The 13,810-nt window shown below is 51.7% G+C and overlaps 1 protein-coding gene across 1 annotated transcript in view; it reads right to left on the reverse strand.

Annotated features, from left to right (window-relative positions):
• Positions 1–960: 960 nt before the first annotated feature.
• Positions 961–13,810, reverse strand: part of RHOG (ras homolog family member G) — a 36,914-nt gene continuing 24,064 nt past the window's right edge. Inside the window, exon 2 of the mRNA XM_066588533.1 lies at positions 961–4,473. Within this exon, the coding sequence (XP_066444630.1) occupies positions 3,870–4,445 (576 nt within the window). The 5' untranslated portion in view covers positions 4,446–4,473 and the 3' untranslated portion in view covers positions 961–3,869. The remainder of the gene's footprint in view (positions 4,474–13,810) is intronic.

The raw sequence follows: 13,810 nt of genomic DNA on the forward strand, positions 1-13,810 counted from the left end.
ACCTCAGCTGCTGCGGAACCTCCTAATACACACCTCAGCTGCTGCGGAACCTCCTAATACACACCTCAGCTGCTGCGGAACCATCTAATACACACCTCAGCTGCTGCAGAACCTCTTAATACACACCTCTACTGCTGCCGAACCTTATTCTACGCACCTCTACTGCTGCATAATCTCCTAATACACACCTCAGCTGCTGCGGAACCTCATCCTACACATTTCAGCTGCTGCAGAGCCTCCTAATTCACACCTCAGCTGCTGCGGAACCTCATTCTACACTCCTCAGCTGCTGCGGAGCCTCATTCTACACTCCTCAGCTGCTGTGGAACTTTCTTATAACACACCTCAGCTGCTGCAGAACCTCATTCTACACACCTACTGCTGCAGAACATCATACAGTACTGAGCTGCTGCGGAACATCTCTGATTCAGTGGCAGGGGCTGAGGCTTCATAGCAGGCATGGCAGCATGTGGATGAGTCCGGTGGTCCCTGCAGTATTCAGAAATGGGCAAAGCTCTGATCATACCAGGATGGGGGAGGGGAGCAGTGAATGATGGCGGAGGGGAGCAGTGAATGATGGCGGAGGGGAGCAGTGAATGATGGCGGAGGGGAGCAGTGAATGATGGGGGAGGGGAGCAGTGAATGATGGCGGAGGGGAGCAGTGAATGATGGCGGAGGGGAGCAGTGAATGATGGCGGAGGGGAGCAGTGAATGATGGCGGAGGGGAGCAGTGAATGATGGCGGAGGGGAGCAGTGAATGATGGGGGAGGGGAGCAGTGAATGATGGCGGAGGGGAGCAGTGAATGATGGCGGAGGGGAGCAGTGAATGATGGCGGAGGGGAGCAGTGAATGATGGCGGAGGGGAGCAGTGAATGATGGCGGAGGGGAGCAGTGAATGATGGCGGAGGGGAGCAGTGAATGATGGCGGAGGGGAGCAGTGAATGATGGCGGAGGAGCCGCGACACTTTATATTCCTTTATTCAATAACAAAGCAACAGAGAAGTAAATGTGCTAATATACTGAGCGTAGCGGCCTGTACACAGCGGGGGGCGGCAGCCATGGGCAGGGAGCATGGGGTCCACACGGCCGCTAATCTGTCCTGAAGGCCGCTAACCAATATTTACCCGCATTGAGAAGCTCCGGCAGCAACCAGACCCACCGGCGCATTCACCCAACTGAGGCTTCGCTACCGACGCCGTCCCTCCCACTAGGCTCCTCCCACTGCGTCCGCGTACAGTGCGTATATGAGCGCAGACACCGAGGCAGGAATCCAGGCGTCTGCGAGGTCTCCAGAACAGAACCTGTAAGGGCCCCACGGGCACGGCCCACGTCTTACATGTGTAGTCTTCATGCGTGTAGAATACACAGAACAAGCCGATACACCCGCACACGGGAAATTACCGCCAAATCTCTGCAGCCTATACTGGTGCACAAACCACGCATGAAAAACACACAGGGGTGAGTGGCCGATAGAAGTCAATGGACCTTTACCCCGCGCATTACACAGATAACATACGCCCATGTGAGTGAATGTGCTGGCCGGTCTAGCAGTTGCCCAGCCAGGGCTTGTGAGGGTCACTATTACTATTGAGGCCACTGTATTGAGTCACTATTACTACTGGGGCTACTGTGGGGGCCACTATTACTATTAGGGCCACTATTGGGATCACTATTACTACTGAGGCCACTGTGGGGGGTCACTATTACTACTGAGGCCACTGTGAGGGTCATTATTACTACTGGGGCCACTATGGGGCACTATTAATACTGGGGCTACTGTGGGGGCCACTATTACTATTGCGGCCACTGTGGGGGGTCACTATTACTGCTGAGGCCACTGTGGGGGGTCACTATTACTACTGAGGCCACTGTGGGGGTCACTATTACTACTGAGGCCACTGTGGGGGTCACTATTACTACTGAGGCCACTGTGGGGGTCACTATTACTACTGAGACCACTGTGGGGGGTCACTATTACTACTGAGGCCACTGTGGGGGTCACTATTACTACTGAGGCCACTGTGGGGGTCACTATTACTACTGAGGCCACTGTGGGGGGTCACTATTACTACTGAAGCCACTGTGGGGGGTCACTATTACTACTGAGGCCACTGTGAGGGTCACTATTACTACTGAGGCCACTGTGAGGGTCACTATTACTACTGGGGCCACTGTGGGGGGTCACTATTACTACTGAGGCCACTGTGGGGGGTCACTATTACTACTGAGGCCACTGTGGGGGTCACTATTACTACTGAGGCTACTGTGGGGGGTCACTATTACTACTGAGGCCACTGTGGGGGTCAGTATTACTACTGAAGCCACTGTGGGGGGTCACTATTACTACTGAGGCCACTGTGAGGGTCACTATTACTACTGGGGCCACTGTGGGGGTCACTATTACTACTGAGGTCACTGTGGGGGGTCACTATTACTACTGAAGCCACTGTGGGGGGTCACTATTACTACTGAGGCCACTGTGGGGGGTCACTATTACTACTGAGGCCACTGTGGGGGTCACAATTACTACTGCGGCCACTGTGGGGGTCACTATTACTACTGAAGCCACTGTGGGGGGGTCACTATTACTACTGAGGCCACTATGAGGGTCACTATTACTACTGGGGCCACTGTGGGGGGTCAGTATTACTGCTGAGGCCACTGTGGGGGTCACTATTACTACTGAGGCCACTGTGGGGGTCACTATTACTACTGGGGTCACTATTACTACTGAAGCCACTGTGGGGGGGGGGGGGGTCACTATTACTACTGAGGCCACTATGAGGGTCACTATTACTACTGGGGCCACTGTGGGGGGTCACTATTACTACTGAGGCCACTGTGGGGGTCACTATTACTACTGAGGCCACTGTGGGGGCTCACTATTACTACTGAGGCCACTGTGGGGGTCACTATTACTACTGAAGCCACTGTGGGGGGTCACTATTACTACTGAGGCCACTGTGAGGGTCACTATTACTACTGGGGCCACAGTGGGGGGTCACTATTACTACTGAGGCCACTGTGGGGGGTCACTATTACTACTGAGGCCACTGTGAGGGTCACTATTACTACTGGGGCCACAGTGGGGGGTCACTATTACTACTGAGGCCACTGTGGGGGGTCACTATTACTACTGAGGCCACTGTGGGGGTTACTTACTACTAAGTAAGGGACTGTAGATTTTGGGATTGCCGCTCTTGGGGTAAGACTATACAGCAGTCTCAATGAAAGCAGACAAGGAGGGTGATGTCGTCAAAATCTTCTCATCTTCAGCCATTGTTCCTGGTTCTTTCGCTACAGTCTAATCTTCCATAAGAGAAGATTGTGGTTGATGAAATGTTCTTTATTTTCAGAAATCTGCTTGTTGTCTGCTTGAGTAATCTCAGATCATCCTGTAGATGTGGCTCTATGGAGGTCCACCAGGTCCTTCAGGTGGAGGACTTTATTGATAGATCCTTCATAATTCATGTCAGGGGTGGACTTTGTGGTTCATGAGGGTTCTGTGTGTAGACTGCAGGACACAATCACGGATCTTTCCTGTGAAGCTTGATCTAAGCTGAGATACAGTCCATCCAAATGTTGAGCATGAAGCGAAGTTACTGCTGTGCTCCGTCTCTGGTCCCAGGACAGGACACTCTTAAGTTCTTCATAGCTACAACTGATACTCATAAGAAGCAAAAAGATTCATCAGAAGCTCAAGTCAACATGGGACAAGTTTCAAAAGCACAAAAGTCCTATGTTGTGCACCACTGGAGGTCCTTGTGGCAGTCTCCAATGACAGATGTGCATTCAGGCTCACAGTATTGCATCCAACATTAAATGAGGTCAACAAAACCAATTTTGAGAGTGAGTGCAGGAGCACGACATCACAATAGAAAGCACGGGCTCTTCTTCTTGATCGGGTTTGGTTGGAAGACTGCTCTCACCGACTCACTGAAGACCTCCTTGATACCATCCTGGTTCAAGGCTGAGCATTCCATGTACTTCACGGCATGAATGTGCCTGCACAGGCTGACCCCTTGTTGGTGGGTGATTGGCATCTGATTCTGCTCCTTCAGCTTTTTGATGACATCTTGGTTGTTCCTGAGATCCTTCTTAGTTCCCACCAGAAGGATGGGCACATTGGGGCAGTGGTGCCCAACCTCTGGGTACCACTTATGCTTGACGTTCTCGTAGGATGGGGGACTAGCGATGGAGAAGCAAATGATGAAGACGTTAGTCTGGGGGTAGGAAAGTGTCCTTAAGCGGTCATATTCCTCTTGTCCCGCCGTGTCCCACAGGTTTAAGCTAACAGTTCTTCCATCCACTGTCGTTTGAGCGCTGTAGTTGTCGAAGACGGTGGGAATGTACTCCTTGGGGAAGGCATTGGTTGTGTAGCAGATGAGGAGGCAGGTCTTCCCAACGGCTCCATCACCGACTACCACACACTTAATGGTCTGCATTCTGGATGGGGTGTCCTCTGTTAGCAACCTGAAAAATAAAAGTGGACAGTTTTCAGCAGCGTCATCTCTATAGCTTACCCAAGAGTTGACTGAACTCAAAGCACTCAGGTCTCTTGCCTATGTATGCCACAGTTACGGTCCTACATGGTAGCCAAGGTTTACTCCCCACTGCGCCATGGCTATGGAAAGTTTTTGTGCATGTTTTGATTATAAACCAATGGGATTCTCGGGTACGAGAACTTATTTTCACCTTCTTATACTAAAAAGTGTGCCATATTGTAGCGTGCATCACTGAGGTAGAAACAAAGAGTCTGAGCACCATGGGGCCATAGTGGAGGTGGCCGATCCGCTCGGCTGGGTCTTATTCTATCCTCATGTGAACTTACTCGAGGCTCCTTCTTATGTAAGGCAATCTAGACTGCTGGACAATAGAAAGGTCAACTGTCCAGGGGGGTAAGCACCAGGCCCTCTTACCCTGCAAGGGGAGCGGACCAGTAAAAGGAAGGCGGGGCTTCATCCTCTGGATGAAGAAATGCTGGGGGAGGATATAGAATATATAGTGATATTACGCAAGGGCGCTGTGGCGGTGCCACCGAGTGTGAGAGCCGTCCTACTGCTATGTTCCATGGTGTCATCACCATTTCCAGTAAAGAAATTGAGGAAATGCACGGCCCAGCGCCTCAAGACCGTAGAAGAGGAAGCTTCGTCTGAAGTCTTCGGACCTCATCCTTCTCCTTTTCTACTTCTACCCAGTAAAATCCTCCTACTTGTGTTCAGCCGTGAGCTGGGCCGTCACGTTTGTCACCACAAAGACTCCTCGAAAACACAGTGAATGGTGGAAATAGTAGTGAATGAGTGAATGATGGAGAATGGTGGAAATAGTAGTGAATGAGTGAATGATGGAGAATGGTGGAAATAGTAGTGAACGGTTATGGTAGTTGGTGAATGATCGTGAGATGTCGGTGACTGCTGGTAGATTGTAGTGAAGGACGGTAAAAGATTATGGTGAGTGAGGATGATAAACGGCAGAGAATGGTGGCTAATGAGCGTTACTAGAAGTAAACAGTGTTAATAGGGGTGAATGGCGGGAATCGTAGTGAATAGTTGTGGCAGTTGGTGAATGATAACGACACGGTGCTGACTGGGGGTGAAGAGTAGTAAAACCAATAATATATGTTAATGACTGATGGAAGTAACCAATGGAATGGTGGTCACTGGTGGAAATAGTGAATGGGGAAGAATGGCAGTGAATGAGAGTGAATAGTTATATCCAATGGTCTATGGTGAGGACAGGTGGAAATAGTGAATGGGGAAGAATGGCAGTGAATGAGAGTGAATAGTTATATCCAATGGTCTATGGTGAGGACAGGTGGAAATAGTGAATGGTGGTGCATAGTTGTAACCAACAGTACACAGTGGGGACTGGTGGTGAACAGAAGTGAATGGTTATGACTGGTGGTGAATGATAAGGAATAGCATTAACCAGTGGTATACGGTAGTGACTAATGGAATAAATGAATGATGGTGACTGGTGATGAATACTAGTGAATAGAGCTGAATGATGATATATAGTAAAGCGGTGAATGGTGTGAATTATTGTGAATCACAACGGGGATGGCGATTGAATAGCAGCAAACGTTGGATGTGTTGGTGAGCAGTAGTGAAGGGCTGTGATTGGTGGTGAGCAGTAGTGAATGGTTGTGATTGGTGGTGAGCAGTAGTGAAGGGCTGTGATTGGTGGTGAGCAGTAGAGAATGGTTGTGATTGGTGGTGAGCAGTGGTGAATGGTTGTGATTGGTGGTGAGCAGTAGTGAATGGTTGTGATTGGTGGTGAGCAGTAGTGAATGGTTGTGATTGGTGGTGAGCAGTAGTGAATGGCTGTGATTGGTGGTGAGCAGTAGAGAATGGTTGTGATTGGTGGTGAGCAGTAGTGAATGGTTGTGATTGGTGGTGAGCAGTAGTGAATGGTTGTGATTGGTGGTGAGCAGTAGTGAATGGTTGTGATTGGTGGTGAGCAGTAGTGAATGGTTGTGATTGGTGGTGAGCAGTAGTGAATGGTTGTGATTGGTGGTGAGCAGTAGTGAATGGTTGTGATTGGTGGTGAGCAGTAGTGAATGGTTGTGATTGGTGGTGAGCAGTAGTGAATGGTTGTGATTGGTGGTGAGCAGTGGTGAATGGTTGTGATTGGTGGTGAGCAGTAATGAATGGTTGTGATTGGTGGTGACCAGTAGTGAATGGTTGTGATTGGTGGTGAGCAGTGGTGAATGGTTGTGATTGGTGGTGAGCAGTAATGAATGGTTGTGATTGGTGGTGACCAGTAGTGAATGGTTGTGATTGGTGGTGAGCAGTAGTGAAGGGCTGTGATTGGTGGTGAGCAGTAGAGAATGGTTGTGATTGGTGGTGACCAGTAGTGAATGGTTGTGATTGGTGGTGAGCAGTGGTGAATGGTTGTGATTGGTGGTGAGCAGTAGTGAATGGTTGTGATTGGTGGTGAGCAGTAGTGAATGGTTGTGATTGGTGGTGAGCAGTAGTGAATGGTTGTGATTGGTGGTGAGCAGTAGTGAAGGGCTGTGATTGGAGGTGAGCAGTAGTGAATGGTTGTGATTGGTGGTGAGCAGTAGTGAAGGGTTGTGATTGGTGGTGAGCAGCAGTGAAGGGCTGTGATTGGTGGTGAGCAGTGGTGAATGGTTGTGATTGGTGGTGAGCAGTGGTGAATGGTTGTGATTGGTGGTGAGCAGTGGTGAATGGTTGTGATTGGTGGTGAGCAGTGGTGAATGGTTGTGATTGGTGGTGAGCAGTAGTGAAGGGTTGTGATTGGTGGTGAGCAGTAGTGAATGGTTGTGATTGGTGGTGAGCAGTGGTGAATGGTTGTGATTGGTGGTGACCAGTAGTGAAGGGTTGTGATTGGTGGTGAGCAGTAGTGAATGGTTGTGATTGGTGGTGAGCAGTGGTGAATGGTTGTGATTGGTGGTGAGCAGTAGTGAATGGTTGTGATTGGTGGTGAGCAGTAGTGAAGGGCTGTGATTGGTGGTGAGCAGTAGTGAAGGGCTGTGATTGGTGGTGAGCAGTAGTGAAGGGCTGTGATTGGTGGTGAGCAGTGGTGAATGGTTGTGATTGGTGGTGAGCAGTGGTGAATGGTTGTGATTGGTGGTGAGCAGTAGTGAATGGTTGTGATTGGTGGTGAGCAGTAGTGAAGGGTTGTGATTGGTGGTGAGCAGTAGTGAATGGTTGTGATTGGTGGTGAGCAGTGGTGAATGGTTGTGATTGGTGGTGACCAGTAGTGAAGGGTTGTGATTGGTGGTGAGCAGTAGTGAATGGTTGTGATTGGTGGTGAGCAGTGGTGAATGGTTGTGATTGGTGGTGAGCAGTAGTGAATGGTTGTGATTGGTGGTGAGCAGTAGTGAAGGGCTGTGATTGGTGGTAAGCAGTAGTGAAGGGCTGTGATTGGTGGTGAGCAGTAGTGAAGGGCTGTGATTGGTGGTGAGCAGTGGTGAATGGTTGTGATTGGTGGTGAGCAGTGGTGAATGGTTGTGATTGGTGGTGAGCAGTAGTGAATGGTTGTGATTGGTGGTGAGCAGTAGTGAATGGTTGGGATTGGTGGTGAGCAGTGGTGAATGGTTGTGATTGGTGGTGAGCAGTAGTGAATGGTTGTGATTGGTGGTGAGCAGTAGTGAAGGGTTGTGATTGGTGGTGAGCAGTAGTGAATGGTTGTGATTGGTGGTGAGCAGTGGTGAATGGTTGTGATTGGTGGTGACCAGTAGTGAAGGGTTGTGATTGGTGGTGAGCAGTAGTGAATGGTTGTGATTGGTGGTGAGCAGTGGTGAATGGTTGTGATTGGTGGTGAGCAGTAGTGAATGGTTGTGATTGGTGGTGAGCAGTAGTGAAGGGCTGTGATTGGTGGTAAGCAGTAGTGAAGGGCTGTGATTGGTGGTGAGCAGTAGTGAAGGGCTGTGATTGGTGGTGAGCAGTGGTGAATGGTTGTGATTGGTGGTGAGCAGTGGTGAATGGTTGTGATTGGTGGTGAGCAGTAGTGAATGGTTGTGATTGGTGGTGAGCAGTAGTGAATGGTTGGGATTGGTGGTGAGCAGTGGTGAATGGTTGTGATTGGTGGTGAGCAGTAGTGAAGGGTTGTGATTGGTGGTGAGCAGTAGTGAATGGTTGGGATTGGTGGTGAGCAGTGGTGAATGGTTGTGATTGGTGGTGAGTGATAATGATACAGCCGTGCAGAGGAGAGGATGATGACTACCGGTAGATGCTGAGATGATAGTGAAGTGTGCTGAATGAAGGGGACTGGTAGTGAACAGAAGTGAATGACGGGGACTTGTGGGGATTGATGATAATGTATAGTGGTAAATAGAAGGGGGGGAGGTGAATGATAGTGAATTATTCTAAATAGTAGTGGATTTTAGTGACTGACCCTCCTGGTGAGTACAGGGCTTCTGATATCCTGAAGATGTACGGGGCAGCAGGATGGGGTGTGACTGGAGGAGATCTGCGAGCGCGCTGCTGTGTGACAGCCTGAGACGACTTCTACCCAATCTAAGAGGCTGCCGTCTCTATAGCCTCCCCTGTGCGGGATCGGCGGAGGGGAGAGCGACTCCTCGCCGTCCAGAAAGGACACCAAACGCCCCAAAAGATTTCACACAGGAAATCCCAGTTTCCTATCTACAAAAAGCGGCAACAAGATGGAGTCCGGCGGTCGCCGAGGGGCAAGAGAGCCGAAAGGTCCACAACTTTCTAACAGACTTTGTGTTTCACTTCCTCTTTATTTTCAAGATCTCTGCTTCCTGTCAGTAAAGGGGAATCTTCCTGTAGGCAACGCTGGAAAACCCCCTCTAAGCCTGAGTTCCCATATAGCGGAATCCCAGTGGAAATCTCGCGGTTTGGCCGCAGCGAAAAACTGCGACATTTCCGCCAGGAGAAGCGCTGCTTCAAAACCCGCAGCACTTAGCCGCAGGTTTGGAAGCGGTCCGGCGCTCGCTCTTCCGCTGCGGCCAGCGCTCCCATAGGGGAGAGCGCGACTGCAGCGGAGGAAGAAAAAGAATTAGCATGCTGCGGCCGGCTAATCCAGGCCGCAGTGCCGGCTTTGCTGCGGCAGATGCGCCGTCCCGTGTGGACGAGATTTCTGAGGAATCTCGTCCACATGGCTTGCCAATTCCGGAATTAGCGGCTGCAGGCGGATTTGCCGCGGTGAAATTCCGGACGGAATTTCCGCCTAGTGTGAACCCAGCCTTAAGAGTTGTAGCGTAAAATCCTCCTGCGGATAACAGACTCCGCCTGCTTCAACTGTTACTTCACGTCTCATACTCCACTCACATCCAGAGCTGCATCACACTGACAAACCACAACCACTTTTAATGAAACACACCTTTTCTTGACAATTTTGGACAAAGACTTAAGACGTTGAAAATTTTAGAACAAATATGGTGAAAATTCCTCACAAATATCTACTACAAGCTGGAGGTATCACAGAGACGGGAGCACAGGCAGTCAGATGAATAGTGAGTGCAGCTCTGGAGTATAATACAGGATGTAACTCAGGAGCAGTACAGGATAAGTAATGTATGTACACAGTGACTCCACCAGCAGAATAGGGAGTGCAGCTCTGGAGTATAATACAGGATATAACTCAGGAGCAGTACAGGATAAGTAATGTATGAACACAGTGACTCCACCAGCAGAATAGGGAGTGCAGCTCTGGAGTATAATACAGGATGTAACTCAGGATCAGTACAGGATAAGTAATGTATGTACACAGTGACTCCACCAGCAGAATAGTGAGTGCAGCTCTGGAGTATAATACAGGATATAACTCAGGAGCAGTACAGGATAAGTAATGTATGAACACAGTGACTCCACCAGCAGAATAGGGAGTGCAGCTCTGGAGTATAATACAGGATGTAACTCAGGATCAGTACAGGATAAGTAATGTATGTACACAGTGACTCCACCAGCAGAATAGTGAGTGCAGCTCTGGAGAAGGTTGGGTGTGTGAGAGCTCTGCAGGATCCAGGGTGTGGTCACCAGTAAGAGGAAAGCTTACCCAGCCAAGTCTACAGGTGCTGGGCTTGCTCCAGCCATGGAGTCCCAGACCTCCTCCCTCCGGCTTCGGTCGGGGGGAGGGAGGACTGCACCCCAGGAGGGGAGAACACCTGGTCAGAGTGGCAGCAATGTCACCCTGACTCCCCTGGAGGAGCCCAAGAGGACCCGCAGCCAGAGGAAGAGAGTGGAGGACCACGCGGCAAAACAACGTTTGCAGGCAAGTTGGGCTGATCGCAAGGAGGGCGAGTCAGTGACGGATGTGGCATCACGCATTGCCAAGTATATGAAGGACTTTGGGCATGTCGGGAGGCAGCTGAATAAATATAGGCAGGAGCTGCATGCTGCCCGCTATGATGCGGAGCGGGCCAGATCCCGCACCAGGAAGGTAGCCACATCACGGCAGATTGAAGCCTGTGAGGAGGCCATTGAGTTTTATGAGGAGGAAAGGGAAAGGATTCTGGAAAGAAGCGGGCCTTTCAAAGAGAAACTGTTAAACGACGAAAGGTTTAGCAAAATGGCATCTGTGAGCAGTTGCGGCATTAAAGAGCGCTCTGCCAGGTGCTCAAGCAGCAGCACAGGCGAATCAGACAGTGCTGAGGATGGGCGAGCTGGGTGCTCTGGTGAGCAGCAATCGTCGCTGCCAGGTGGGACTACTGGGCCCAGCATCCCAGCTGAACAGGTCAGCCTGCCCCCCACGTCAGGCGAATCTGACCAGGAGGACACCGACGACAGCTGCAGCAGCAGTGGAGAGGGGGCGCTGATAATGCGGCAGATACAGCTGCAGGAGTCCCCAGAGAGGCTACAATCCTGCTACTTTGGAAAGGATTTGCCCCCAGAAACCTCAAACAAAAAGAGGAGGAAAAAGGAAAAAACGTATATTCAAGAAAAGTTCGTTTATGTCACCAAGCACTCTGGTTTGGCTGCAAAGTCAGACCAGGGTGGTAGCCCTGAGCTCCTAGTCCCGGGCTCTATGGTGGGTCCGGTGCAGGGGACTGGGGAAGAGAGGGTTAATGCGGCCCAAAACTCCAAGCCCGCTTGTGTTAGTAGTGGGAATGGAGGAGTAAAGGAGGTGGAGAAGAGCATTGGGAAAGCGAAGAGTCGCGGCCAGTCCAGAGGTGCTGGCGCTGTTGGTCACGTCCCAGTGGGAGGGGGGCGTGATACGGCACCAGGTCCCACCGGTGGTGGCTTAGCTGTCCCCCCTGTGTCCCTAAAGCGCCTTTCCGGTGCAGAGGGGGCGCAGGGGGTGGTGGCTGGGTCTGCCGATCCTCCCACACATGGTAAGCATCCTTCTGCTGCTGGAAGGAAAGCTGGAGGAGCTGCAGATCCAAGAGTGGCTAAGGTGGGCGGAGCTACAGCCACCAATGTCAAAAGAAATGTTGAAGTACATCTTCAGCCACCCACCGAAGGTGCCATGGACTTGCCCTCAGGGCATAAAGAGAAAATTAAGAGTAAAGGTAACATGGGTCCTGGTCCAGCAGCTAATGGAGAAGTGAGTGCGGTAATGGATGCGGCTGTTGGTACCCCTGCTGCTCCTGTTGCCCCTGTTCCTGCAGGAACAGGTGTCCCCGATTCCCCGGCTGGTATGCCACCTTTTGTACGGGAGGGTGGGGCTTTGGAGGGTAGTCAGGGGGTGGGTCAGGATCCAGTCGCCCCTCCAGCGGCGACAACATCTGGTAGAAGTTATGCCAGTGTCGCCGCTGGAGGGAGGGGGGATGCGTCCTCCTCGTCTTTGGGCTCTGGGGACGGCGTTTTGCAACAGCGCCTCCTGGAGGCCCTGAGGAGGGGGGAGAGCTCGATGAATGTAGGGGGCAGAGTTATGGATTTGTCTCTCTGGGTGGAGAGACATGGTCTTGGTGCCTTCCGAGAACAAAGGGGGGAGACCGTCTGGTCCCTGCCGACAACCGGGCAGGACATTGGCCGTAGGAATGTGGCTCGTCTTCAGTGGAGAGGCAATGACGCGTGCCCATCCAGGAGTAAGGTGGTGGAGCTTCTGCTGAAGATGGGTTTCAGGGCAAATGACATCTATGCCCTGATCCATCCTTATGGCACGTCTGAGTTCGACATCAGCTTTGCTCGCCCGGAGGGCCTGGAGCTCTTCTGGGGGAATTATGAGCTGATGAAGGACGAGCCCGGCTGGCGCGGTTTCGCTGCACAAGTGGTAACCCGCCAGACTGGAGTCAAGAGAGTGACCGTTTTGACTCGTAACGAGTCCCTCTCTTGTTACGATATCATGACTTGGATAAGTCGGTACGGAGAGGTGGTGGATATGCCCAATAAGAACCGGGACGAACACGGCATCTGGTCCGGAGCCTGGACGTTTATGGTGAAACTTAAGCGTTCAGGGAATTCGGTGGCCCACATACCATCCGCGGCTTTCCTTGGCAGGGATCGTATCTTGGCCTTCTACCAGGGGCAGCCGAAGCTCTGTCACAAGTGCGGCGACCCCACACATTTGAGTGCAGCCTGTAACGTCATCAAGTGCGCTCTGTGTGGCGAGGTAGGTCATCTTGCGGCATCTTGTGCAGAGATTAGGTGTCACCTGTGTGGTGACCTCGGTCACCCATTCAGTCGCTGTCCGCGCTCTTTCGCCAATGCGGTCATGGCCCCAGCGGAGGAGAGCCGTGAGGTTGCTTCTGCAGGGGAGGGGACCAGCAGAGGCGATGGAGCCCAGGAGCCAAGGAAGAACAAACATGCTGGGGCAGCCAAGTTAAGGCGCCAAGAGAAGCGCGGAAGGGGCAGGGAGCTGGTGGAAACCCAGGTGGCAGGTGGGTCAATGCTGGCCCCTGCTCCGGACGCAAATCATGTGGCTGAGGCTCCAGGGGACAGGGAGCTGGATGAGGAGGTCAGGAGGATCCAAAGGGAAGAGGATGCCACTTATTCAGATTCTTCCCACTATGAAAGTGTGGGTGAGGGCAAGGATGAGTGGCAAAAGAAAAAGCGCAAGCAGGGCTCCAAGAAAATGAAAAAAAGGGAAGGGAAATCTTCCCCTGCAACGGGCCAGGTGCAGGAAGGCAATCCAAACTCTCCTCTTGTTGGGCTCTCCAACAGGTACCAAGCTCTCTCGTCCTCGGAGGAAGAGGTGCCTAGGACAAGCGTGGGGCCTACAGGGGGTGCTGAGCCTTCCTCTTGTGGGGGTTTGGTGACCTCCAGGGGGAGGGCTGGCCCAGAGCCCAGTGGCAAGGAGGACGAGGTTGAGGAGCCCCTTGCCATGGACCTTTCAGTGTCCAAGAAACGTGGCAAGGGGTCATCCTCAGACCCTGATGAGAAGGGGGGTGGGAAGAAGAAAGCCATCTAACTCAATCACCAATGATGGCGGCACCCGC

Source organism: Eleutherodactylus coqui, chromosome 1 (assembly GCF_035609145.1).
Source record: "Eleutherodactylus coqui strain aEleCoq1 chromosome 1, aEleCoq1.hap1, whole genome shotgun sequence".
Classification (NCBI taxonomy): Eukaryota; Metazoa; Chordata; class Amphibia; order Anura; family Eleutherodactylidae; genus Eleutherodactylus; species Eleutherodactylus coqui.